The 27,497-nt window shown below is 37.1% G+C and overlaps 1 protein-coding gene across 1 annotated transcript; it reads left to right on the top strand.

The window, feature by feature from the left end:
- Window positions 1–246: 246 nt before the first annotated feature.
- On the top strand, window positions 247–27,497 carry ERCC6 (excision repair cross-complementation group 6; the record flags this gene model as incomplete). The annotated part of the gene is made up of 16 exons (XM_009878230.1): window positions 247–372; window positions 4,339–4,497; window positions 9,366–9,501; window positions 13,488–13,658; window positions 14,112–14,288; window positions 15,647–15,763; window positions 17,889–17,984; window positions 19,779–19,997; window positions 20,769–20,879; window positions 21,310–21,429; window positions 22,448–22,542; window positions 24,393–24,538; window positions 24,619–25,341; window positions 25,945–26,146; window positions 26,480–26,558; window positions 27,069–27,497. Coding segments are annotated over 16 exons (3,106 nt in total), but the record flags the coding sequence as incomplete, so codon positions are not given.

Genomic DNA, 27,497 nt, shown 5'->3' with positions numbered 1-27,497 from the left:
GTGTAGTGGGTAAATGGTAAAATGTTACCAGGAGGGAAATGGATTATTCACGCACCTGTGATGTCTGTCACTCAGAAAGTGGAGGTGGACTGGAAAGCTGTTGAATCCTGTTAAGTCCTTCTCCATCAATCATGACATTAGAGAGCGCATTTTTGTTGGGTTTTTAGTGATTGAAAATTTAGTGTAGTTTTCATATAGTACCTTTTCTATGCAATAATTGAATGTTTACTCTTTGTGTCACTGTAGGAAGTGGCAAAAAGAACGTATGAAAGACAAAGAACATCAAACATCTGAGGAACTTTCGGAAGAAAGTGACACTGAATTTGAAGAGGGTTTCAAAGTACCAGGATTTCTCTTCAAAAAGCTTTTTAAGTATGTATTGTGTCCTTTTATTTTAGTATTATGCCACTGTATACTATTAATAATATTAGTAGTAATAGTAATTGTGATTTCTGGATGTCCTTTGTTGTAACTTTTATTTAAGTGAATGATGCTTCAACTTTTACTTTGGTAGTTGCTGTAGGATTATGTCTTCTAAGAAGGCTACAGAACCAAGCCTCAAAGAAGCTAATTTATTACAGGCAGAAAATGCAATTACATGAAAATATAGATAATAACTGCCTGATGTGAATATTGTAAATGCATATTACATAAACTATGAATTGAGAAGCCCTTGTCTATTTTTATAAATGCTTTATTTTATTGATAAGCGCTTGTTTTTAACTCGTTTGGAGCCATAGAATAACTTTACTTTGAAAGATAAAGTATGTTAGCAACTTGTGATAAATGAAAACAAAAAATGTAGATTTTTCTGTAATTGAGTGAAATGAGTAAAATTTTCTACCAGTAAAACATACAGACAACTTTCTTCTTTTTAACTACTCCAAGTCTACTCAGAGTAACTACTTACAATTCATATTATAAAAGTCTTGAACATTTTGTGCAGTAAAATTTTAAAATAGAGTACATTCTTAAGTCCTTTATAGGTGGAAAACACTCTACAACTCATTCTTTAGTTCTTTAATGTTGGCTTGCCCATTTTAAGTGATGCCTTTCTGTTTCAGTTTTTTGAGAGCATGGTACCCAGTGACACTTCCAAGTGCATCTCAAAAAGCTCTTTACAAAAGGCAGCCCAAACAAGCTAGCAGCTAACAAGTTAACATCATCCATAGTATTTCCCTTAACTTTCATGCATAATAGACCTGTATTCATTTTCATTGGAAACATTTCACAGTGCAGTAAAAACATCTTCTCTTTCAAAAGCTAACTCTCTAAAAATCTTATAATTACTGTAGTAGAAAGCTCTGCTTTATGACAGGCATGCATGGAATCCCTTCCAACAGGATCGCTTAGTCTTAACCTCAAGGAAATGACTGCTGTTCTCCTGCAGTTCCTCAGAAGGAAAGCACTAGCTCTGAAATGGAACTGAATTAATGACTTGGTTGCCAGGGCCGTGCACAGCCAATATGTGGTCTCCAGCTGTTTGTGCGAAGGTACTGCGGAAGTAATCATCCTGAGAACGGATGTGTGGTCTGAGCAACCCAAAGGGAAATGAAATAAAGCAGACAGCTAAAAATTAATCTTAGAGATACCAGCTTCTCTAATGAAGGGTATCCCTGCAAGCATGAGTCAGTTGGTAAAACTTCTTAAGTGGTTACAACGATCAATTGAGTTGAGTGATTTGTCTGACTTGTAACTGAAGTGCTGAAATCCCTGATGTAGGAAGGCCTATAGTCAATAGGCATTAAACTTGAGTTCTGAGCAAGTGTAGTACAAAGCGTGGGACTGTTATTGACCCAAGGAGGTATATGGCAGTGTAGTGTGGGTGATCTTCCTGCATTGTTGAATTGCAAAGAAACTTGCTCACACTAGAAGCAGTAGATTAAATTCATTCTTCAGTAAGCCTATTAAAGTCGATAATCTGCAGTCAGGTGGGTTTTGATCTCTCCTCCCAAGCGATAGGACGAGAGGAAATGGTCTCCAGTTGTGCCCAGGGAGGTTTAGATTGGGTATTAGGAAAAACTTCTTTATTGAAAGAGTGGTGAGGCATTGGAACAGGCTGCCCGTGGAAGTGGTGGAGTCACCATCCCTAGAGGTGTTCACAAAACCTATGTGGCACTTGGGACATGGTTTAGTGGTTGTGGTGGTCTTGAGTTGACAGTTGGACTCTATCTCAGAGGTCTTTTCCAGCCCTTACAATTCTGTGATTCTCTATATGCTTGTCTGCTTTGAGGAACATTCAGCAAGAGATAAAGCTGGTGCTGCTGTGGAACAAAACCAAACACAGTAAGCAAGACTGACTTATAAACCTTGCCTTACACTGTCTGCACTTAAAGTGAGAGAATACTGTCTGTATAAACAAGAAACCAGGTTTCTTCGTTATTTGCTTTCTGTGTGTGATTTCCCTGATAACATCTGAAATGCAATTTTGTCTCAGCAGCAATGCAGCTCAACTCTGCTAGTTACTGTGGTGAATTCTGAAGGATGCATCGCAGCATGATTGCTCGTGTGAAATACAGTCCAAACATAACTATTTTGGAAGAGCAGGCAACATTTTCATTTTATTTCTACAGTATTTTTGGAGGGGAAAAAAGCATTAAAAAAACAGGCGAAAATACTGAAGTTAATGCAAAATATTAAAAAAAATTGATTATTGCTCCATATAATCATAAAAAATATGGAAGGAGATGCTTTAGCTTTTACGTAGTTGAAATTATTGTGTGTTTCTATGATTGTTTTCATCTTCTGAAAAAACTTTGGAGCAGGATTTTTCACAAACTTAATTCTCTACTGTAAAACTTTCTCAGGATAAGGGGGAAGAGGGATAAAGATGCTTATAAATGCAGCTAGCTTTTGAGCACTGTCTGTAATCCTAAGAAATAGTGTAGAATTACTATAAAGAGGTTCTTGAGTGGTTATCTTCTGAAGTGACATGCTGGACAGGAGTCTGGGGGAGCAGCTTCTGCCTGGAATTAGGGTTTTCTCCAGTTCTTTAATTTTTCCATCAGAAAATGTTTTGTCTCCATAAAATGCAGTAATGGCAGCATCTTAACCCAATTATAGCTAATCCTGCAAGGCATTTCATACTTGTTTTTAGATTGCTGTGTTTATAAGGTGAATTAATTTCTGATAAAAGGAGAGTTTTAAGGGCATCTTGGTATAATGCATTTGAGACACCAGCAGGTAGTATGATGTCCGAATTATTAGTTCATTTTTTTATCAGATTTTTCTAACTACTCAAGCTGTTTGTTTGTCTCCGCTTAGCATTCTCTAAATCCACACAGAACTCGTTATAAATGGGTTTTAATAGTACTTTGTAGACATGTCATTAGCAGTCAGTAGTCTTAAATATTATATATTTGAAGAATGAAGCCATTTTGAAATCCACACAAGACAATGCCCTAGAATGAACAATCCTTGTTTTACAATAAGTTACAAGACACAAAAGTGCTGACATGTGTATTTCTTTTTCCTTTTTTAATTGTAATTTGAATAATCTGTTTCTTCATTTCTTTCTGTTCTGTTTTCACATTAAGCCACACGCATGGTGTCCTTTTCCTACTAGTCTCACCATTTCATATCATATAAAAAAAAATGCTAAAGTGATTCTCAGTCCAGCATCCTACCTCCACCTTTTTAGCTTGCCATTGTAGTAAATCTTGCTTTCTAGCTTACTTCTCTTAACTGGACTGTATTTTTGCATTGTTGCTTATACAATTTTGAATGAATGACTGGGAGGAGAAATTGGTCTGTACTCTCTTGTAATAACATTTTGCTGAATCGCATCGACTGGGATATCTGCCTTTCAAAACATTTTGCCTTGTTGGCTTTTTTTTTAATTGAAAGAGACTAAATGTTATTAAATGAATTTATGTAAAAACAAAACATGCTTTGGCAGATGTGATCAGTTTTCACAGTCAGTGTAAAGTCAGTACCTCTTACAAGTCAAGCTTTTCCTTCAGTTCAAGGTATATGTTCCAAATAAAATAACTTACTAGACCATTACGTGCGTGCTTTCTGAACAGATAATGCGTTGTTAGAGTGGCTTTCCAAGTTGCTTTTAACACTTAAAATATACATGAAATAAAATACCCCCTAATTACCATGACTATCAGTTTAATTAGAAATGTTTTAGCGTTGCATAAAGAATGAAAGTCACATGTAATGTCTGAATGCATCAAAAATGTATGACCTAGTAAATACAGCACTCATGTAAAACATACATCCAGCATGTTACTGTAACTGGTATGAGAACCTTGCCAAATGATTAATTCATGAGTACTTTCTGTTACGATCTGTATTATCAAACATTTGCCATCTTCTTTTTCCTTGTTTTAGGTACCAGCAGACAGGTGTTAGGTGGCTCTGGGAATTGCACTGCCAGCAGGCAGGAGGAATTCTGGGAGATGAGATGGGATTGGGCAAGACCATCCAGATAATTGCCTTCTTGGCAGGTCTGAGCTACAGCAAGCTCAGGACTCGTGGTTCAAATTACAGGCAAGTGCTCCTCTGCAGACTGTCAGTCTGTGGAGCTCAATTAATATTTCATCAGATGTATTGCTGGTGGAGGAGGGTCCTGTGAATTATTAATGACATTTCAATTACAATATTCCTTTAATTCTTTTAGTGGGGGACATCAAAGGAAAAATTTTACGAGACGATGGAGCTGTAGGGCAGGAAAAATTAAACATGTAACACTTTTAATGAATTCCAGGCATCGATGCTTCATTTTGCACATGAGCCGCACTAGATATTTTGGGTCAATACAGTGTCTAAGGTTAGCTTCCACAAATGGATTGTTTACCAACTCAATTACATTAATATCAATAGTTTACACAATATGGAATTTTAAATTGGATGTAATACCTTTAGTTCCATTTATTAAATTTTACATTAAAATATTTGTTCTGGCAAGCCACCAGGTAAATGTTTTACAGGAAGTAGCAAGCTGATTGCAGTGCAGGTTAGAGTTTCTAATCGGCAGGGAATTATCCACACCAAAAAATTAGTAGTAAGAGCAAAAGCAGTAACTTAGATGGAGGAGTTTCCATCTGCTTTTTTTTTCTTTGCTGTTGTTACTTTTCAGAATTATGTTAGTGTGCCTGGCCTTGCTTGCAAGGTTTTCTATGCTTTAACGTTGTTGAACAATGCTTTAAAATTCCTTCTTCATAGGTGAAATTACCGGAAAAGATACTCGTCGGTGTCCTTGGATTTACAAATGCATGCATGAAGAATATTTGATTTTTCTAGTTTTGTTGGCCTGTTCACCTGATGTAAATTGCTACATGTAATTAAGCAAATTTCATAGTACTATATTAAACAAAAATAATTGACCTTATGTAGAGACATATTTAAATTATGTTCAGCATGTACATGAACTTTGAAGAGAAAATATTACTGTCTTTTCTCCAGTTGCTTCCTATTGTAGCCTTTATATGAAAAACTTCAGGTTCCCCCATCACTTAGAACAGTTGATTTACTTTGATATGACTGCCTGATTTAAGGATGCTGCTGTGCAAATTATTTTGTGTATGTATATTCCCTGCCCTGGTTGAAGGACTATTGAGTTGATGGAAATCCTTCAGGACTGTCACTTAACATAGTTACACAATTACAGCTTAAGACCCAAGATACTGCACTGAAACTGTAATAAAACTTTGAAGAGGCCAGAATATAATTGCACGCTTACATTGTAGCATTCTTTCTGCATGTTAAGATAATGTGTTCAGTTTCATTTTTTGGCTGGTGCTTGTCATTTAAGTCCATTGTGGTAGTGATTCCATGGGAGGAAACAAGGTTTGGGGTTTTTTCATGAAACTCGCTCTGATTTTGCCTGTATGCTGTAAGGCAGAGGGTCTGAACAACTTGATTTTAGCATAGTCAAGTATGTTTCCCATCTGCACTCTGAACAAGAGGGCAGTAGCAGGGGCTAGCTAGCTTCTGTCTGAAGGCCCTGAAGTCCAGTGAGCAGAAGACCTCCTGCTCAGTGTGACTGAGAAGCCGGCATGCCGAGTGGACGTAGTTGTCCTGTCAGCATCGGTTAAATGTCTGCCAGCCCAGCTCGTACGTCATTACCGTGGGGTGTAGATGGAGCTGGTGTGCTGCTGGACGAACCTGGCACTGTGGGATTTTCCCAGCCTCAGTCAGCCTTCTGCAAAATGGAAATAAAACTGTCATTCCTGTGCAGAATTGCAAAATTTGTTGTATTTGGAGACACTTGAGTATCAAGACAATAGGGTCACTTTTAGAGATGTTCAGTATATTCAGCTTTATTGTCTATCAGTGCAAATTTTTGCATTTCTTTAAGGTGAATAGAAACTTTTCTTTTGTAAACTACTTCTGATTACAGTATTTTTCTGATCTTGAAGGATCATGAAGAATAGTAGAAGTAAGGAACTACTTGTAACATGGAGTGTAACTAAAAATGTTGACTCAATTTTAAGTCACTGAGCCATACAGCTGGGGAAAGGCGTTATGTGAGGTATCAGTAGACGTGTTGCAGCTCTAGTGGTGTAAGGATATGAGGGAAGCAGGATTTATAGAGGGAGAAAGACCTTTTGTTAGGCAAGCTGAGATGGAGCAAGCAGCAGCCCTCAGACTGATGGTCCTTTCACAAGAAAAGAAAAAAAAAAGTAGCAGCAAATTTCAAGTAACCTGTTTCGATTCTGTACCAGGTTGAAATTTGTTGTTGCCACCTGTTGAAGGGCTTAAGCATCTACAACTTCGCTTGTTTTCAAATGTGTTATTTTGCTTACTAAATATATTACCTTTCAGTACAGACTTTGCTTCATTTATGTGAGAGATCAAATGAGAAACTCTTCCATTAAGTTTATATGCTGATTATTTACTTATCTGTGCTCTTCATGATGCTGAGATAGAATCATATGTATTAAATATTAAGGCTCAAGCTCTACTATGAATGGCAGAGAGATTAATTTCCATGGTGCTTTCAAAAATAAAAATCCATTGCCTCAGAAAATTTGTTGTGTCAGGGTGAGTTTAGATTGGATATTCGGAGGAAGTTCTTTACTGAACGAGTGGTGAGGCACTGGAACAGGCTGCCCAGGGAGGTGGTGGAGTCACCAACCCTGGAGGTGTTTAAAAAAAAAGTAGATCTAGCACTTGACGCTATGGTGTAGTGGTTAGGTATGCTGGGATGAAGGTTGGACTAGATGATCTTCAGAGGTCCCTTCCAACCCCGAACATTCTGTGATTCTGTGATTCTATATTGCTAGAATTTAGTTATCATTGCAGTTTCATCTTGAAGGCATGATTTGCCAGTGCTTGGCAACAGAGTTGCGTATAATGGAACGTATTTTCCTTTGCTGCTTTCTTGAGTACTTAAAAATTATAGTATGATATAGTATGAATACAGCTTCATTTCTCTTGGTGCTAAGTTGCAGGAACAGATCTTATTTGCAATTCTAATCACACAGTTAAATAAGAACTAATAAAGGATGCTTTTTGTGAATTTGAGTTCTACAAACCGGAAACAACAGAAGAAAGAGATTTGGATTATATCAGTTATATGTGATACTGGCCATAAGCTATTAGTATAGTGCAACTATGAAAAAGGAACAGAATATGTTATGACAATATATTTTGGAGTAGGAACAGGGCACTGTTAGTATCCTGGTACAAAGCACTGATAAGAATTTGATTTGGAATCTTATTTGTGTCACCTTTGTTCAAGGAAAACAAATATAAGTTGGATGGGCAGCAGAGCAAATCTGTTGCAGTGGTAAGGAGAGCGAAGGATGCCTCTTGGGCATAGCAAGCAGAAGTGCACGGTTGGTTTGGTTTTGTGAAACAGCACAGAATGGAAGAAGTTAAATGACTCTTATATAATAAATAAAATCTCTTGAAAAGAAAATGTCAGCAGGTGAAAGGTGGCTAGAGCCAGACTAGGTGCAGAGATTTCACGCAACTGAGTGGAGGGGGCGTGGATTTTCCGAGAGTTGATCAAAGGAAGCGTGAACTCTTTGTGTAAGCTGAGGATAATGAATAAATAAATAAAATTGATAAACCCAGCATGTGATCTTGTTTGATACAGGCCAGACAGACACAATTTGTTGCTAGCAATGGAAAATGAGAAGCTAAATGTTCTGGGAAAGTTGAATTTTCCTATAGATATTCTTAAGTGTAGTTGGCTTTTTTTGCTCTAGATTTTTTTCTAAGAGTAGTAGCCGTAGTTATTTGGATTCATAGCTTAATTGAAGCTATTTTTTGCATCTCCAACTTCTAACTTCCCCTTGGATTGCTGGGATTTTTTTTTAATTAGACTATGTAATGTGATTATATAATACTTTTTGATAATGAAAGAGATAAGCAACATTGAGGTTGTTATTCTGCATATGTATAAGCTTTTAATAAAGAATATTATTTCTTAATATCAACGGTCTCAGAAGACATTAACAGGTTTATTTCTTTTTAAAGCAGAGTATTGCTGTCTGGAAAATCCTTCTTTATTACTACATGCGTGTGATCTTGAATGTATACTGTGATTTTTTTAATTGTTTGTTTGTTACCATTTGAATAGTACATAGCCAGACACAGATCAGAATGTGGTAACTGTAACTATTACCTTTGTTTGCAAAGTCATTTTGTTCTGATTTGAAAAATAACTACTAGTAACCACTCCTTAGTATATTTCCTGTACAGTTGTTGATATTTTTGATGATAATATTTCTTGTTTGGCCGTTGTGAGAGAGATTTTTTCGACCTTAGGAGTAGCTCTGAAGTTGATACACAGAAAGACTTTGTTTCAAATGTCTCCAGTAATTCCTAGAAACAGTCGTATGACTGTGAAAAAGAAACTTATGAGACAGTTTAAGCCCAGCTCAGACTTCAATTTCCATGGATAATATATTCTGCTTTATAGTCTTCGTCTTATCTGTAAATTATGGTGATAATAGTACAGTATATTACCAACATGAAGCAGAACACCTGTGCATAAGTCCATTTGTAAAATTCTAGCTACACGTTCTTTTTAATAGAAGTAATAAAATAGTTGTTTGTTAATGGTTTCTTTTCTCTTACAGAAACAGCAGTCACCCAAACCTGATTTGTATTACCACAAGAGGAAGTTCCCTTATGCCTTATTGTTTGGAGCTTTTCTATTTGTGTTTATACCTTGATGGATGCATCCATTAACTGTTCAGTGCATAAATTCTTATAGCAGTACCCCTTTCATCCTCCTCTAAAAAACAGACTTCTAGAACAAGAAAGTGCCAATTAATTTCCATAGCTCTCATATATTCCACTTGAACTATGAAGTGTGTTATTTTAATATGTGTATGTTTTAATGAGCCACTGAATATATTTATTTTGAATTTAAAGGGTTTTTCTTGAATATTTTGTTTTAGGTACCAGGGATTGGGTCCAACAGTTATAGTTTGTCCAACTACTGTCATGCATCAGTGGGTAAAAGAGTTCCACACTTGGTGGCCTCCATTTAGGGTCGCTGTTCTTCATGAAACTGGTTCTTACACCAACAGGAAGGTAATGGTTGACATCTATTTTGTAATTCCAGAAACTTCTCTCTATTTTTGGGGGGAAGGAGGAGGGCTAACAAAAAAAAAAATCCTCTGTTCCTGAATGTTTCTGTGCAAGCTTGTGCTCTTTCTATGTTTGTTTTATAACAACAGAATGTTCACTGCCTTGTATAGATGTGTTAGGAAGCTGGACAAAAAGGGGTTGAATTTAATGTTATCATACAGGTTTGTGTTACATAAACAAGTTAAACATAGTAGCAGATTTCTCGCTTGAGATTTGCTTTTACTTTAGTCCGTGTTAGGAGTTGATGACTAGACTGCTTGTGTACCAGATATGTGCTTCTAGTACTGGCAAATTCTTTCCTCACGCTTCTGTGCATCAGTTTGCATTGATCTGATATGTAATACATTTTGCTTGCACAGGCAGTTTCTTTTCAGTTGGTCAGTGGAGACATCACCTAGTCTCATTTCCTTTAATGACAATGTTACTTTGTTGATTTTCTTTCTGCCAAGCAGTACTTCTTCTGTCTTAATTTTCTTGGCCAGTATCTTAAGAAATGGAATACAAACACACATTGTAAGTTGAGAAGCCTAACTTGTCAGAAGTTTCAATCCTTGGTACCTTGCAAGAACAAAACAAGGAAAACATACACTTGTGATTTCCCTTGGCCTCATATTTGAGATGCTTAAGTGGATTTTCAGGATTCAGCAAAGAATTTTTAAATTTCTCTTTAAATATTTATTGAATTTCTTGTAATAACATTAAAATGATATGGTGCTTAATTGCTCTTGATTAAATGTATTCTGAGGTAATTGATGCAGTTGCAGTACATGGCAAAAAAGGAATAGCACGCTCTAATGTGCTCATAGCTTCCTGTTGTTCAATTAACTTGGTATGTTTTCAAGCCCTGAAAGTCTGTTGACCTCAATAACATGCTTGCATGTCTTCCTAAATTAAATTGTGTGTGCTTATTTTGGGATATTTGTTAATTAATGTACCTGACAGACTGGCTCAAAGTTTTGCATCTGCAGAAACAGTCAGGTTTTCAGGACTTCACCTTCCTCCTGTCCTCCCACAACTGCCTAATCAACAACTTCAAATTAAGGCATTTGGATACCATAGGATCGCTTTTTGAAGATGACTTTGAAAACTGAAAATTTTAGACCTACCTTCACAGCAGAGTATACATGTAGAGAAAATAAGCTGCAGAGGGTTACGCTTTTTTGATGTGACTGCATGTGGAACCTCTGCTGTAGCCAAAGGCTCTATTTCTGAGTAAGGACCAAACCCAGATAAACTTAGTATTAGGCTACAAGAAGTAGCATTCTTGGTAAATACATAGTAAGTGCTTTAGCTCTTTTTATTGCAACTTTTACATTATTAAACATTGTAATGTGTTCTTTTGAAGCCTCTTCGTGGTGCCATTTAGATTGTTTTGTTGGGGGCAGGGAAATAATAAAGAGGTTTTATAGGTTGAATTTATGGATCTCTGGGCTTAATAGTTGTTTATGAGAAGTGATAAAGCTGCTAAGAATGCATTTTTGATTCACAAGTGATACATGGTTGTGTAAGTGACTAGGCATTGTCTTCTCTAAGTTCACACTTGCTTAGAAGTATCTGAGTGTTTAGAGAACGCTGTAGTTATCACTAGTTCTTTAACGTACACGCCTGAGTCTTAACATACACATTTCTGTTTAAGAAAATTATCATTTTTAATACACAGCATTATAGAAGAATTCAGGTCTTCTTATATTTTTTTAAAAGACTACTTTATGCTAAAAAAGATAAACCTTATTTCCATAAGCATCAGTCAAAAAAGCCACTTGCTAAGAGGTGTGTCCTTATAAATCATAAACATTTTAGCCTTAAGAAGTTATGCTTGCCAAAAATCTTCCAGTCTTTGTACATTGCGTGTGTCCCTGTGAAGATAAGGCAACACAAACAACTTATCACCCTAAGTTAGAAGAAGATACTGTCCTTAAATTGTAAAAGCCTGAAGTACTGTGCTGAACAGAGCTACAAGATTAGGATTAGTCGATCTGCTCACATGTTCCTCTGTCGTTAGCATACTTTAAAGGCCAGAGTTCAGCGTTTCAAAGCTAGATAACTGCTGTGTAATCTTTTGGCATTAGTAGGAATTGTCTCTCTTAAGCTGTTTATTTATTTATTTGTAGTTTATTTTTAGTTTAAAAGTGCATGCCCTGAATTATTTCATTGAAGTGTATTTCCTGAGGCACAAAAATAATAAAATTTTTTTAAAATATAATGCCTGAATGTGACCGAACAGGAATTCACAATTATAGAATACATGATAAAAATAGCAAAAATTCTGAAATGCCACAGTCTCAAAATGGTGTGTATTCAGTATTAAATCTGTTGTCATATTTTTAAATATTTAAAATTATTCCAAAAGCCGCAACTAAACCAAAGGCAACCTCTGAGAAAAGTACCCAGTGCAGTAAAATGTAAGTTAATAAGTGTTGTGGTGCGAGTTGATAAAACCATGGTGTTTGATTTCTTCATTGTCAGCACAAATCCTTGTTTATTAAAAATTTAGCTTGAAGGAAACTTTAATTAATTACAGGTTCAGTAAATCCTGACTAGGATTCTGCTGCGGTGTGTTTACAGTGAATGGCCTTCATGTGCCTGTGTTTCACTTCTGTTCTCTCTGCTAGCTGACAACGTGATTTATGGCTGTTGTTTTCTACTAGTCCACTGTTTGCCCTCTAGGAGGGATTGGTCTCTTGAGCCTCCATAATAACAGCAGCACTTTCACAAAACATCTTTTAATGACAACAGTGTAGCATTCTGTAAGGCAGGCTAATTGCAGACATACCCTATTAATTGCAAAAACTAGGAGAGGTTACATATTTTACAAGCTTTTAATTTGAAATCGCCCGAGATTATTTGTCTTAAGTGTTTGGGTAGAGACGTTGACAATATTCTATGATAGGCCGTTGCCCATGCTCTAGGACATAATTGCTGACTGCAGGCAATGTACCAGGTAGAACTAAGCTTTGGACATCCACACCTGCCTATAAATCCTACTCTGTCCGTGATACAAATTGTTCTACAGATTGCATCTTCTCTTGAGAATCGTGAGGTCAACATTAAATAATGTGTCATGGTTTTATCAGGAGATGATAATCAGAAAGTAGAAATTCTTGAAGCAGTTAAGTGCAGAAGTGTTTTTAGAATCTTGGATATGTCTGAGCAAGAAGTTTTACAGTCATGGACTTTTAACTCTGAGTCTTTGAGAAGGATCCTCCCCTTTTATTTTTGCTGGGTTTGGTTTGGGTTTTTTTTAAAGGCACTTCTAGTACTGAGGATCTTTCCTGTAGCAAATTCTTCGGTGGTTCTACTTTTTTTTTTTTTTTGTCTTTCAAACTGGGTATACTTATTTCATCCAGAATTTCCTCCTAGCCCATCATCGTCTAAGTCTTCTAGATTTATATGTGAAGGATAAATGCGAGAAAGAATGAATCTGAAATACTGTGTCTTGAATGCTGTGGAAGATTAGATAGAGACTGTCCCTGCCCTACATAACTTACAGCTGTAAAGGCTGATAAAAACTTGGGGAAAGGATGTAGCTTACAAGAGATGAAGATAAATAACAAATATATTAATCCTGTTAATGAAAAAGAATTTAGGATTAACCACATAGATTTTTATGCTTGTTTTTCACTTATTTAATTTTCCTCTAATGTTCTAGACCTTGCATGGAGTGCACAAAGCTGAGTTTGTGAGGTGAATATAGGAGAACTTGAAGAAACCATTTAGTTACTTTAATCAAATTTATAAAGTTTTGGGGTTTTTTGGACATTGGCTTTAACAAAAATCATATAGTTGAAATATTATATTTATTTTATTTTCAAACTAAATTACATGTCTGCTTTTTAAAAACATGTTTTTTACACAGCTTGGACAGCAGACCTGTAGGATCTGAGTTTTCTGTCTCACTGTTACTGACAGCATGCGCCTTTTGCTTTTAGGTGAAACTAATTGATGAGATTGCTTCATGCCATGGAATTTTAATTACATCTTATTCATACATTCGACTGATGCAGGATAACATCCACAGCTATGACTGGCATTATGTGATTCTGGATGAGGGTCACAAAATTCGAAATCCAAACGCTGCAGTCACACTTGCATGCAAGCAGGTACTTTATAAAAAATAAATGAAAGATTTTTTTAAGTGCTCTGGGGGGAGATTCCAAAATCTACTAGGCTTTATTACTTTCACATTAAAATACACGTTTGACTATTAATAAAGAATAAAAGCATAAATTACAATGATCTGTATTTGATTGTTTAATTTACTTAACGTTTTTAATGAGTTTACATCAGTGAATTTACGGAAGTATGGTAGAGAAATTTTAAATTGTGTAGTAATTTATCATTAGGGATAACTATCAGATTGCTGGTGTTCATTTCCTGCTAACAGTTCACAGACAATATGTTGCAGAAAACTGTGTTTATTTCAGGAATATGAGACCATGTTTTAAAATGAGAATTCATTGATGGTGAAATTGAATATCCTCTGAGGTGAGAGTCAGGTTACACCATGAACCATGAAAATAATTCACCTTTCGTTTTGTGGGTTTTATTAATAGTTCCGCACACCCCATCGAATCATCTTGTCTGGCTCTCCTATGCAAAATAACCTAAAGGAGCTCTGGTCCCTCTTTGACTTTGTATTCCCAGGGAAGCTGGGAACATTGCCTGTGTTCATGGAGCAATTTTCTGTTCCGATAACCATGGGAGGATATTCCAATGCCTCTCCTGTCCAGGTAAATGCATCAAAAATACTACTTGAAGAATACTACTTGAAAAATACTACTTGAATACTGCTTGAAGAAAGCTGTTACGTTTTTTCTTAACTGACTTCTAAATACCTTTCATGCTGTATGCTCTAGACACTAACCCAAAAGAGATTTTCGTGTGAGTTATACTGCTCTGTGTGTGAAAAGAACTATTCAATTAAATGACACCAGTTCATTTTTACAGGGGTTTAGCTTATACACAAGATTTTCTTGTCAAAAACCCTGGAGTGTAAATCGTTAGAAGCCCTTCTTTGGTATGAAGTAAAGATAAGCATATTAGGGTGGAAGGTGACTCATCTCATATTCTGATGTATTTTAATAGAACTCTACTGTTTGCTGTAAGGCTTTGGCAAATTGTGCAGTAGAGGAATCCAAACTGAAAACTGTTTTCATTTAAAAAAAGCTTAAGTAGGTATTGAAAGTCTGAAAGTACATAAACTAATTTTGAAAGCAAAAATTGTTTCAAATATTATTTTGAATAAGTCTGTCTAATAAACTTCGCTGTGGTGGTTCTCAGTATTTATGACTTCTTAAACGTTTTCCAAATTAGCTGATAGATAAATTGTCTACATAATAATCTGCAGGCTAAGTTTCATATAAATGCTAATAAATTTGTATCTTTTTAAATATTCTTTGTGATGTTTTGCACACATACATTGATAAAGTTCTTTTTAAGTTTAAATACTTGTCTAAAGCTTACTAATTTACTAAATTGGACATGCAATTTTGTTTTTTACATATCAATAATTTATTATATTCTTTGTCTTGCTTTAAGAGAAATTAAGGGAGTTTTGGCCATTATGTACAGTTAATACCCATCTTACACATCCATTACCCATTACAGAACCATATGCTCCATTTAGGCCTGAGTGACCTTTAGTTTCTGTGATCATGGGGATTTTCTGGTACTGAGGGGTTTTTTTTGATAGTCTCAAGTGGGCACTAATCTTGTTGTCTAGTAACCACCATTGCTGCAGGCTTCTTTTTGATCTTCAGTATATATATTAGCAGTTTTTCATGAGGATTTTGGTTCTGTGCAAATTTATGCTCAGTTCTTGGTTGATTTATAAAGGAAGTATCTGATTTCTGGTCTAAAAAGTCCATGAAATTAGGAAAGATAAATTAGTGGTATCTGAGGAAGACTTATTCAATATGATTGATGCTAACATGAATTTTATTGCAATTCATGTTGTTTTGAATATGTAGCAATCACAAGCTGTCTCATTTTATTACGATTTTTATATTGCTAATTGTAGAATTTTGCTTGTTGCTAAAATTAATGTCAAGAACCAAAATACAACTTCTGCTTTTTCTTCCTTTTTCAGGTAAAAACTGCATACAAATGTGCCTGTGTGTTACGGGACACCATAAACCCCTATTTGCTGCGCAGAATGAAGGCTGATGTAAAAATGAGCCTTTCACTTCCAGATAAGAATGAACAGGTTTGCATATCTTTACTATTAGATCTGAGCCTTCTCCCTCCCCAAACTCCAGTCTTTCATGGACATTTGGAAATAATTTGTGCTAATAGTCAACAAAGTGCTGTTTTAAGTAAACATGTAGAACTTTCATGTTGCGTGTTCTTTCCGTCTGTGTTCTGACTGTTAAATGGTCGTAGTCTTGTGGGTTCTGTATTGAGGTACACTTCCATCTGAAAAACAAAGGATATATGAAGTGTAGTCCGGTCTGCTTAATGCAGCTTTCCTAGATCACAGTGCACACAAAGGAGGTGTCTTATGGGGTGTTCCCTAGGGTGCATCCCTTGGACAACTTTAACATTGTTTCCTGCTGTAAAAAGGTTGATATTGGAAGTTGGTTGGCCTGTACCTTCTAATAAGTCTTTTAAAAATTAGCCTTTTGATCTAAAACTTTGTTCTACAAAGAGGTGGAACCTCTTTGTACCTGGCTTGGGGTGATCCCAAACACAGATACAGGCTGGGCGATGAGTGGATTGAGAGCAGCTCTGCAGAGAATGACTTGGGGGTGTTGATGGATGAAAAACTGAACCTGAGACCGCAATGTGTGCTCGCAGCCCAGAAGGGCAGTCACACCCTGGGTTGTATCAGAATAGGCATGGCCAGCAGGTCAAGGGAGCTGATTCTTCCTCTCTACTCCATTCTTGTCTGACCCCATCTGCAGTCCTGTGTTCAGCTCTGGGGCCCCAAGCATAAGAAAGACACAGACCTGCTGGAGTGGGTCCAGAGGAGGGCCACGAAGATGATTAGCAGAATTGGAGCATCTTCCCTATGAGGACAGGCTGGGAGAGTTAGGGTTGTTCAACCTGGAGAAGAGAAGACTCTGGGGAGACCTTATGGCGACTTTCCAGTTCTTATGGGGAGTCTACAGGAAAGAAGGAGACAGACTCTTTATCAGGGAGTGTAGTGATAGAACTAAGGGTAACAGTTTGAAAGAGGGTAGATTTAGATTAAATACTAAAAAGAAATTCTTTACTGTGAGGGTGATGAAACACCGGAACAGTTTGCCCAGAGAAGTTGTGGAAGTCCCCTCCCTGGAAGTGTTTACCGTCAGATTGGATGAGGCTTTGAGCACTCTGGTCTAGTGAGAGGTGTCTCTGCCCATGGCAGGAGGGGTAGAACTAGATGTTCTTTAAGGTCCCTTCCAACCCACACCATTCTAATTCTGTATTTTTTAGGAAACATTTTGATTCAAAGTACAGGAGGTTGAAAGGATTATTTAGAAAACTGAAATTCCTACAAATACTCATTTGTGGTAATTATTAGATTATTCTGCCACTTGGGTTTCAGTGTTTCAGGCTTTCTTGTCCTCTCCTCACTCTTATTTCCTGCCTCCTCTAAAAGAGAAGTAAATGTGTTAGTCTTTGTAAGATAGTACTGCAAGGTATATAATAAATGAGTTTGCCGTACTCCATTTCTGCTGTGCAGTCTAATGATCTTATTTTAATCACATATTGAATTTCTGTATAGTTTAAAGAGTCTAGACTACTACTGTAAAGAATGCAATCATAAACAGATGAAACAAATTTGATTTTTGTTCTTGTCAATCAAAGGGCACTGTGTAAGTTTGACGTGACATAATGTTGGGTACATTGCAGAATATGAGGAAGTTCTGTTCCATTTTAGCCCACTGTGCCATCTGAAAAATTGTTAGATGCTGATACTCAAAGGGTAATGACAGAACAGATTATGTGTACTTAACCTTCCCCTGAGATACTAAGAATTTACAAGTTGTAAGGGACGTAACAGACACACAGTGGAAAGCGTTTCCTATAAACATACCTTTGAGAGGATACTAACATTGCACAGTTAGCTCATTAAAACTGGAAAATGGCAATGCTTCCAAAACTAAAGCAATTTGAGGGGAAAAATTAACAACTGGGAAAGGGTGCAGAAAAACTCATGAAAACCCATCTTAATTATTCTGTTCATTCTCTGAAAATCCTAAGATTTTTATTTCTATGCAGTATCTTTTATTACAATATGTCAGACATCTGTGAAGCTTTATTGTAGCACAATGTAAACTTCAAAAATTCCCTCTACTTGAATTTTACAGGTTGGCCTTCAGTGGTTCATTTCTTTGTTTTGGTAGGTCCTCTTTTGCCGTTTGACAGATGAACAGCGTCAAGTCTATCAAAATTTCATCAACTCTAAAGAAGTTTACCAGATTCTCAACGGAGACATGCAGGTTGGCATTAATTAAGGTTAATAACAGGTAGAGTTTGATGGATAATGAACTGGCTTTTACATTCTTCTAGACGGATTCTGAGCAGAAAGGGAAGAAAACACACTCATCTCAGTTCTGCTTTTGTGGATGTTGGCTTTTTGTTCTCAGAAATGTTCCACGGAATATATAGAGTTAGCGATCCACATGACCAGATAAAAGTAGTAATGGAATGGGCTTCACAATGTGTTTGTGATCTTGGGACAAATGACGGCTTGCTGAATGATCTGCTGTAGGTAACTGTATGCATGCTTTTAACCAATTTCAAAAGTGAAGCAAAGGAGAAGAGTAATTTGTCCTGAGAGTACAGTTCAGGTATGATGTGATGCAACAGTTGGTGATTTCACAGAGTCTTAACACAGAGCAAATAGCAAGCATCTTTGCTGTTATCTCCCTAGTCACTTCAAGATCTTTTGTCTCCATCCCCACAACATAAGTGTTGAAATGGCTGTGGCCAGGATAACAGCAGTAACTGAAACACGATTTCAAATGCCTACTGTCATCTGTGTGAAGAGTTTGCTGTTCCCTGTGACTCCCACCCTGCACACATCTGCTCCATTTGACTTTTGTATGCACACAGTGGATATTTTTCACTTCTATTTTAGCTGCAGGATACAGATCTACTGTTTGTAAGAGAAGAAGTAATATGTCTTGCTTATAATGTGTAATTTTGCACGTTTCCTCATCTTGTGAAGAGTGCAAATCTTTCTCCACTCACCCCCAGTGGCTCCAGTTAGTTGCATGGCCACTACAGCTATGTATAATGTAGTGTCATACAAAGCAGGTGTTGACCTTATCACTGTTTGCAGTTCTCTGTTTTTCCAGATCTTGCAAAGGTGTAGCAGCCAAGTTTTTCAAGTGCCTAGCCATTCTAGTTATGACAATGAAAATTGTTTAAAGGAACTTGATCTTCAGGAGATGGCTTGTACAAGAACATCTGGAGAAATTTCTCTAAGATGTTACAGAATGGGCTATCATATTTTGTAGAGTTCTGAAATTTCTGAACAGTAAATGTCAATGCTTTTATTAGATGTTTTGTGATGGCAGCAGTGAATCCCAGATGAAAAACAAAAACCCCAACATACAAACAAACCATAAATTATCAGCAGGCTTATCCAACTTGCAGTGGTAGAAGATTGAAGGATTCACTGTTTCAGTCTAGTTCATTTTATGGGTTCCTATTATATCAGAAGAATAAATAATACTTGTAATATTATTGAGTAAATAACTGAACAGTTTTGCCTTCTAACATGGCAGCAAAAGTGGTAATTTTCAGCTTTATACATTTGTTTAAACACGTTTACTTATCTGGTTTTTGTTGCCATGCATTCTGGTGGGTACACTTGTTATCCTCAGGGTCTATCTTAAGTTACCTGCTGACATGGCAGAGCCTGTAAGGAAGAACACAGTAACTTCAAGTAACAAACTTAGTGGAATTTTTCCTTTTAAGTAGGAAAAATTTGATGTGAGTTACAGTTAGGGCTTGCTTTTGCTAATGTAAAAATCTTACCATTGTCACCAGAATGGGCTCACAAGACCATAAATTTCATTGACCTTCTTTTGTACTGTTTTTTCCTAAAATATTTCATTAATTATTAATGTCCATTGACTTCTGTAAAGAGCAAACCACAATTAGAAACAAACTTCTTGATGTTTACTAGATTCATCCATTGCTGTTTGTTTTTCCTAAACACAACTCATATAGTTAAAAGTATTTGTCAAGAAAATAAAAATATTTTTTTCTCTTGTATTCTTTAGATTTTCTCAGGACTAGTAACTTTAAGAAAGATTTGCAACCACCCTGACCTCTTTTCTGGTGGTCCCAAGATTTTGAAGGGTGTACCAGATGCTGACATAGAGGAAGCAGATCAGTTTGGATACTGGAAACGTTCTGGAAAAATGATAGTGGTAGAATCCTTGCTGAAAATATGGCACAAGCAAGGTCACAGAGTGCTGTTTTTCACTCAGTCAAGGCAGGTAAGGTGAGCTAATTGGTTTTAGTTACTGCTAAACCTAAAAAAGTGAGTGTGTGTGTGTCCCAACAAACCTTGTAATTAGAACCACCTTTTGTAATGTTCTTCTCGGGGAAATAAACATCTTTTTGGCAAAAAAAAGTACTAAAAGGACTATTGTCTTTGGAATAATTGGAGACCAGTTCCCAAGCTCAGTAAGCTCTAAGGAAACAACACGGTGTTGTGGCAGTGTTGCCCGATTTTGGTGTACTGGGTCAAAGCCTGTATCAGTTATACCCGTATAATACTGGACTGAAGCAGCTGTGATGTATTTATTGTCCCTACTGCATAGTTTCAGGGCAAACTCAGTTTGCTTTTTCTTGCAGAGTCACTTTTCTGGCTCTGTTTAGTGCATGTGCACATCTCATCCTCAGAATGATGTGCTTTGGGCAAGTAGCAGAGACAGTAACCTTCCTTTGTTTTCCCTGTGTGTTCACGATTTTGTCCTGCTTCCATGAATTCCCTTGGAATGCTGCACCATTTACCTGGTTAACTGTCTTGAGACCATGGCTCTGGGCTTCCCAAACCAAGCACAAACACTCCACTTGTGTTCAGCGGGGAAATAACTACTCTTTTTTTCCCCAAGTACCTAAGCTAATAAATTTTCTACTCATTTAAGATTCACAAGTTCTGTTTGATTGGCACTGCAGTTAGTACCAGAAACTCTTATGACTTAATCAGATATTTGCTTAGTCTTTACATCTGGATTTAATTATTTTTATTTCCATCACAACAGATGCTGCAGATACTTGAAGTCTTTGTGAAAGACAGAAATTATTCCTACCTCAGGATGGATGGCACCACATCTATAGCTTCCAGGCAGCCCCTTATAACAAGATACAATGAGGTGAGATGTTGCATTGCACACACTAATGCCTGTTCCTGAGTATGGCTGAGTTCTTGCATTCCTTTTTGGTCTGTTTTTAAATATACGATTTCAGATTTCAGATACAAAGCTGGAGAGTTCAGTCAAATGAAACGACTTCCTTTGTGAGAGGGGAAAGAAGTCAACGCTTTTTTCATTCTTAAGTTGGGGTTTCTGCTAATCATAAAAACCTGCAGTTAAAAAGGGGGAAAAGAAATTTTATTGGACAACAGTAAATGAAATAAATTACTTTTATTTGTCAAAAGAGATATTAAACACAGAAATGTGTTCCTTCTCTTGTCTCCCTTTGCATCTTTGCAAATAATGCTGATAAAAGAATCCAGGAAATTAAAAAAAAGTTACCTTTTATTTTGGTAATCTTTGCATTAGCAAATTCTCTCTTGTGTTATAGGACAAATCCATATTTATTTTTCTTCTAACAACTCGTGTTGGTGGCATTGGAGTTAACTTGACTGGTGCTGACCGGGTTATTATTTATGATCCTGACTGGAATCCCAGTACAGACACACAGGTGAGTTTGGTTTGTTCCATTCCATTTATGAAATAAGCTGAAACAGAACTGAAGATAGAGTGACATTTATCTCCTCAGACAGTGCTAAAGCACTACGTTGCCCTTCCCTAAGTTGCTGTTCCCAGCAGCATTCACTTAGGGTGCGGTTCTGCGTTATGATTACTCTTGTGGCAAAGGCAATCTAAGTGGTTCCCACCACATCCCCTTTATGCTGTTATACCTTACCACTCTTTAATGTCATCGATTCATATCGCCTGTTTAGAGTGTAGCCAAACAAACAGTTAAAATGGCCTGCTTTATTTTAAATAAATAAAAATACTGGAAGAATTTTTGAAGAGAGAGTACACCTGTGCAATCTGTTGAGTAGTTGTGCCAGTTCATGATGGCAATGCAGGTTAAGAAAAGGAGAACAAGTGTTGCTTGAGTTGACTTTGTCACTAAATAATGGTATGTAGCTATGCCCTTAGAAGCTGCTGTTAAGCCAATACCTTAACAAAGTTGTTCTTTATCTGATGGTGTGATGAGACTCTGGTTTATCAGATCCCTTAACAGTATACGGACTTCACATGTTTGAGAGGAAGACATCATTTTTTTAATGGAAATCCTGCATAGCTTTGAGAACTGCAAGTGTGTAATCTGCCCTGGAGTGATCTATTTTAGTGATTGGTTCAAGAGGTTTGTAGGAGAGCTTTCAGTTAAGCAAAAGAAGAAAAGTTCAAAGGAAATGTGTGTACATATCCCAGTTAGGAGTTCTAACTGCAACATAATTTATTTTTTTAGATTTTTTTGTATAGATTTCTTGGTACAATTGGAGACTTGTCTTTTTACATATGTAAACTTACGAAATTGTTTTCCTCTCCTGTTGAGTTAGTTGTCCTAATGCTGTAGAAATACCACAGCTATGTAACTTCCTGAACTAAGTGTCCAAACTCTGTTTGAGACAGTGGTATTGATAGCTTTCTGTCAAACATATGTCTAAGAGGCTAATGAGTGGTAACCAAACCTTTTTGTGTTCCAGGCTCGGGAACGTGCTTGGAGAATAGGCCAAAAGAAACAGGTGACTGTGTACAGGCTTCTCACGGCAGGTACTATTGAAGAGAAGATATACCACAGGTCAGTCAGAAAAATTTCTTGGATACAACCATAAACTCAGGCAGTGCATCTGAGATCGTGTAACAGTGACACACCTGTGCAAGTGCACCTGTGGCTTGTAATCCCCAACCTTGGTCTTGATGGAAATCATGGAAAACTTTTTAAAAATTTCTACTGAGGAATGGGCTGCCTTCTAATATTAGACTCCCAGCTGCAGGGCTGCGCTGCTGCCTCTCTAGCTCCAAGACCTACTTGCTAAATATACATCATCAATCTGTTCCAGCAGCTGTGTCCAGCACATCCAGAATTCACTGTAAATAAGAGAGTAAGGGGCATAGACAGGAAAAAAGGAGCCCTTTACTCAGAATACGAGACTCAACAAGTCTGAAGTGGAAACTGAAGTCAACAAGTTCTTTATATTGTCTTTAGGATATATAAAGATGCATGTGATACATACATACATTTACTACTCCACAAACCTAATTTGATTTCATTCCCAAATCATTACAAAGTGAATTAAATCCCAAGAACCACCAGTCATATTCACGTTATTTATTCCACAATGTAGCTAAAGCCTTAAAGTGCTTGTATTTCAAAATCAATGAAATCTTTTTGGTTTGTTTTCCCATTCAGCTTTCTTTGGAAATAGCTTCACTCATATGAGTTCCAAATGAATGTACATGGGAATCCTCTGTCTAGGCATTACTCTTTAGAAATGGAATATCCTTTTTGAAAATGCACATGAATGAAAAGCTCTAAATAATGAAATACCCGCAATTTAATGCTTTTTTTTTTTTAAATCTATTTTACCACATGGACACAAAGCATCCGCTTTTGATTGGCTCATGTCCCTCTGGCATACTTCTGTTTGAACAACACTGACCACATCAAGGAAGTGGGCTCTGAGGGTCAGGACAGCCATCAGAAATTCATTTATCTCCAGAACAGCACAGTGGCCTTTGAATATTAAGCAAGCTGTGCCTTCTCTTTGCCTGTGTTTTCTTCCCTGCAAATATGTTAGCATGCTTGCAGGAAATTATGAAGTTCAGTTAATTCTTAGAAAGCCTTCTGATCAGTGCACTGCAGCAGCTGGATGTAGTTTTTGTCAGCTCGATTTAAAAGTAATATACCTGCTTAATGCCAGCAGAGCCAAACCCTGATAAAATTACTTCTTGAGAACTGATTTTCAGCTGTCGGTTTTGTACAGGGAAATAGTGCCTAGAACTGGCAATCAAAAGCTATGTAGTACAAACATGTCATAGAAGTAGAGTTACCAATACTCGAAGATTTCTTACAGCTTAGTTATCTCCCCAGATTTGTTTCTTTCAGTTGGCTGCAGAAAGGTTCTTTTTTTCCCTTGCTCTCAGCCACAAGTCTGATTTCCCTTTCCAGTGGTTGCCATCCGGTCATCGCCATCAGACTGAGCTACTCTGCTGCTTTTGATTCCTCCAACTGAGCCATTAAAATGTTGTCATTTTAACAAGCTCTTGTTTTCCTTTGAGGAGCTTTCTGATAGTTTTGTTGTAATATATGCAAGCTTTTCGATGCTAATGGGGGAAAAAAAAAATGCTGTGAAGTTATTTATTGCTTAAGCTAAGGGCTGCCTCATAGGATATTGCGAGATGGTGGTTACCTGTTGTGTTATGGGGTTGTTGCAAAACTATAAATCCCTGTGTTTAACAATTAAGTTGGTTGGTTGAAAGTTACTAACTCAAGATTGTCTTTTGGAAACTAACATCATCTTCCCACTGCTTAATTGTCCTGCAGAGTAACATTTGTGCTTATACAGTTTTCTGTTTAAGTACTGTGTTCAGTACTTAAACATAGCTAGACATTGTTTCATGCACAGAGTACTTTTTTTTCTTTTTCAGGCAAATCTTCAAACAGTTTTTAACGAACAGAGTGCTGAAAGACCCTAAGCAGAGGCGCTTTTTCAAATCCAATGACCTGTATGAACTTTTTACTCTGAGCAGCCCAGATGTGTCTCAGAAAACTGAAACAAGTGCAATTTTTGCAGGTACATGGTTTTTCTATTTGTTTAAATGCAAAAATGTTCAGAGTATTTGATAAATGGATACTATTTCACTCATCCCTCAGGTACTGGTTCAGAAGTTCAAGTTCCAAAACGCCATTTGAAACAGAAACTTGAAAAGCAACCTGATAATGACACTTCTAAAGGTGATCTCCATCTTACAGAAAGCAGCTCACCAAAGTACAGCAGATCATCCAATTCCTACACAACCACCCACATGACAAATTGTTCTTCTAAAGCAATAGAGACCAGTGAGGAAGTCCAAGGAAGTTTGGAAGCCTTTGAAAATAGCTATGCAAAAGAAAATACAGAAGCTGCTACTACTATAAATTCATTGAATAAAAGCAAGGAGGAAAGCTTGGAAGAAGACAAATCTATGTCCCTGCCATTGCCAGGTGATGCAGGGTCTTCAGAGAATGCCAAATGTCTGAGTGCTGAGGTGGCTGAAGTACATGGAGCAGCTAATGCAAATGTCGAGGGAGATTTTAGCCTTACATGTGGTGCAGCTGGCTCTTGGGAAAAGCAGGTGGCTAAAGCTGAAGATGGGCAATTAGATAATACTCATTATAAATGTACTTCAAAAACAAAGCACAGGGTGGATATGCTGTCACATGAGAGTCACAAAGATAAATCTAAGAAGAAACATCACAAAGATGCCAAATTTGAAGGAGAGCGCATTCCTCATCTAGTGAAACAAAAGCGATACAGAAGGGAGAATAGTGAAGAGAAGGAGGAAGACTCAAAGAAAACTGATGATTATGTCTTGGAAAAACTTTTCAAAAAGTCAGGTAACTGTTGTTATTTGGTGGCTCAACAATATCTGACTATTTAAACAGGTATATAAAACTTTTGGGAAAGAGCAGTTCTTTTACTCTGATGGTTAGAGCTACAAGTGTTATCTGTTCTGTTACTGTACTGAAACATTAAAATGTTCATCACTGAAATGCTCTGGTTATGAATGTACTAATTACATTGGCACAGACATTTCTGAGAGATCTGCAGCCTTCCAGAAACCACTTCTGGATATAGAAATAATGCAGTGTTACTTCTGGAAATAAGGATGTATCAAACCTTCATTCATACAAGGGTTTCACTCTGTCTGTCCTGTCCATAGGAGTAGAAACGATCGATTTACCCACATAATTGCCAAGTCTGTTGTGAATAACGACCTCAGCACACCAGAAGTGGTTTATGGTCAAATTGATTGCTTAGCCAATAGAGGGGATTCTCTCATTAGAAATTACTGTACTGAAGTGCTGAATATAATCAGCCTGAAAAAGGAAAAATGTGATTGTGGCATTCACTTAAATGATGAATATTTAATTTTACAGATAACCATGTAAATTAACAAATGTCTTCTGTCACTTTATCTTGTATCTTCTGGTTTTTAGGGGTACACAGTGTTATGAAGCATGATGCCATTATGGAAGCTTCTAGTGCAGATCATGTGCTGGTGGAAGCAGAAGCAAACAGAGTGGCACAGGATGCCTTAAGAGCCTTAAAAGTCTCTCGACAGCGCTGTTTAGGAGCTGCTTCTGGTGTGCCAACCTGGACAGGCACAACTGGTTTTTCAGGTGCACCATCAGGAATAAAGTAAGTTCAGGTCTCGCACTGCTTTTCCAAAAATAGAAGAGTTCCTTAGGATGCTATGGATTTCTCCTTTTTTTGCACTTGGTATTTGCAGTAATTTGTATCAAAGTGGAGTTTCATGGGTTTTATTTAATAAAAACATGAAGGCATATTACAAGCATAGAAGTCCATTCTCAAGTACAAAGAAAGCTTTATGGTTGCACAGTAGAGGAGATAAAGGTAGACAGAGGACTTCTGAAAACTCTGAAATACAAACCCAGTCAGTGTCTTTCACAAAACTATCAAATAATTTTGAGAAGAAAGTTTTATGGAGTAAATTTATTTGTTGGTTTTTAGGAGTCGATTTGGTCAAAAAAGAAACCCCATGCTGCTTTCATCACGTTCCACTTGCGCATCACCTGTGAAGAAGTGCAAGGTAAGAGACACAAGCTAACATTTCTCTTCTAATAGCTGATATATGCAAAATGTTCCAATTTATGCAACGAATCTCATTTATACTGTGTAGATGTCTCATACCCACTTGTCATATGATTACATAGAATTCTAGAATTTTTAGTCACCCATAAATCTGATTTTCATCTCGATCAAGTCTAATTAGATACAGCAGTCACAAATTGCAATATGATCTGGTTATCTTCTGAAGACCAGCAATGCTTTCCTTTCGTTTCTGAAGTTCTGAAGTTGAAACCAGCATGTTACCTCTTTATTGTGTGTATCAGGTGAAATACTAGCTTCTCAGTTGATCATAGAATCATAGACTCATAGAATGGCATGGGCTGGAAGGGACTTTAGAGATCATCTAGTCCAACCTCCCTGTCAGTGTTCAACTTTGTCATCGAAGTCTAAACAGCAGGCAGATTTTGTTTAATAGATTCTGTGGATCTCAAAATACAAATTTCTCCATAGTCTGCATGCTTATTTGCAGGATGCAGATACAGTAAAGAAAGAAAAGGTAAAGAAGTCTAATTCCGATGGGCACTTTGACGGAAAATCAGGAGAATCATCATCCAGTGCACTAGACTCATCATCTTTACTTGCTAAGATGAGGGCAAGAAACCACCTTCTTTTACCACAACAGAGAGTGAATGAGGGAGATGAAAATCATCAGCAACCACCCACCCCAGCCCCAGGTTCAACAGAATATGATGAACTGCTCGTGGATATGCGTAACTTCATAGCGTTCCAGGCCCGTGTGGATGGCGAGGCCAGTACTCGGGAACTACTGAACGAGTTTGAGTCCAAACTGCCAGTAGCACAGTCCTGCGTCTTTAGAGAACTTCTCCGCAATCTCTGCACCTTCCACAGGAACCCGAATGGTGAAGGTGTCTGGAAGCTAAAGCCAGAATTCCGCTGA

This window comes from Apaloderma vittatum, unplaced genomic scaffold (assembly GCF_000703405.1).
Source record: "Apaloderma vittatum isolate BGI_N311 unplaced genomic scaffold, ASM70340v1 scaffold28771, whole genome shotgun sequence".
Classification (NCBI taxonomy): domain Eukaryota; kingdom Metazoa; phylum Chordata; class Aves; order Trogoniformes; family Trogonidae; genus Apaloderma; species Apaloderma vittatum.
This window is presented reverse-complemented; position numbering and strand designations above follow the sequence as displayed.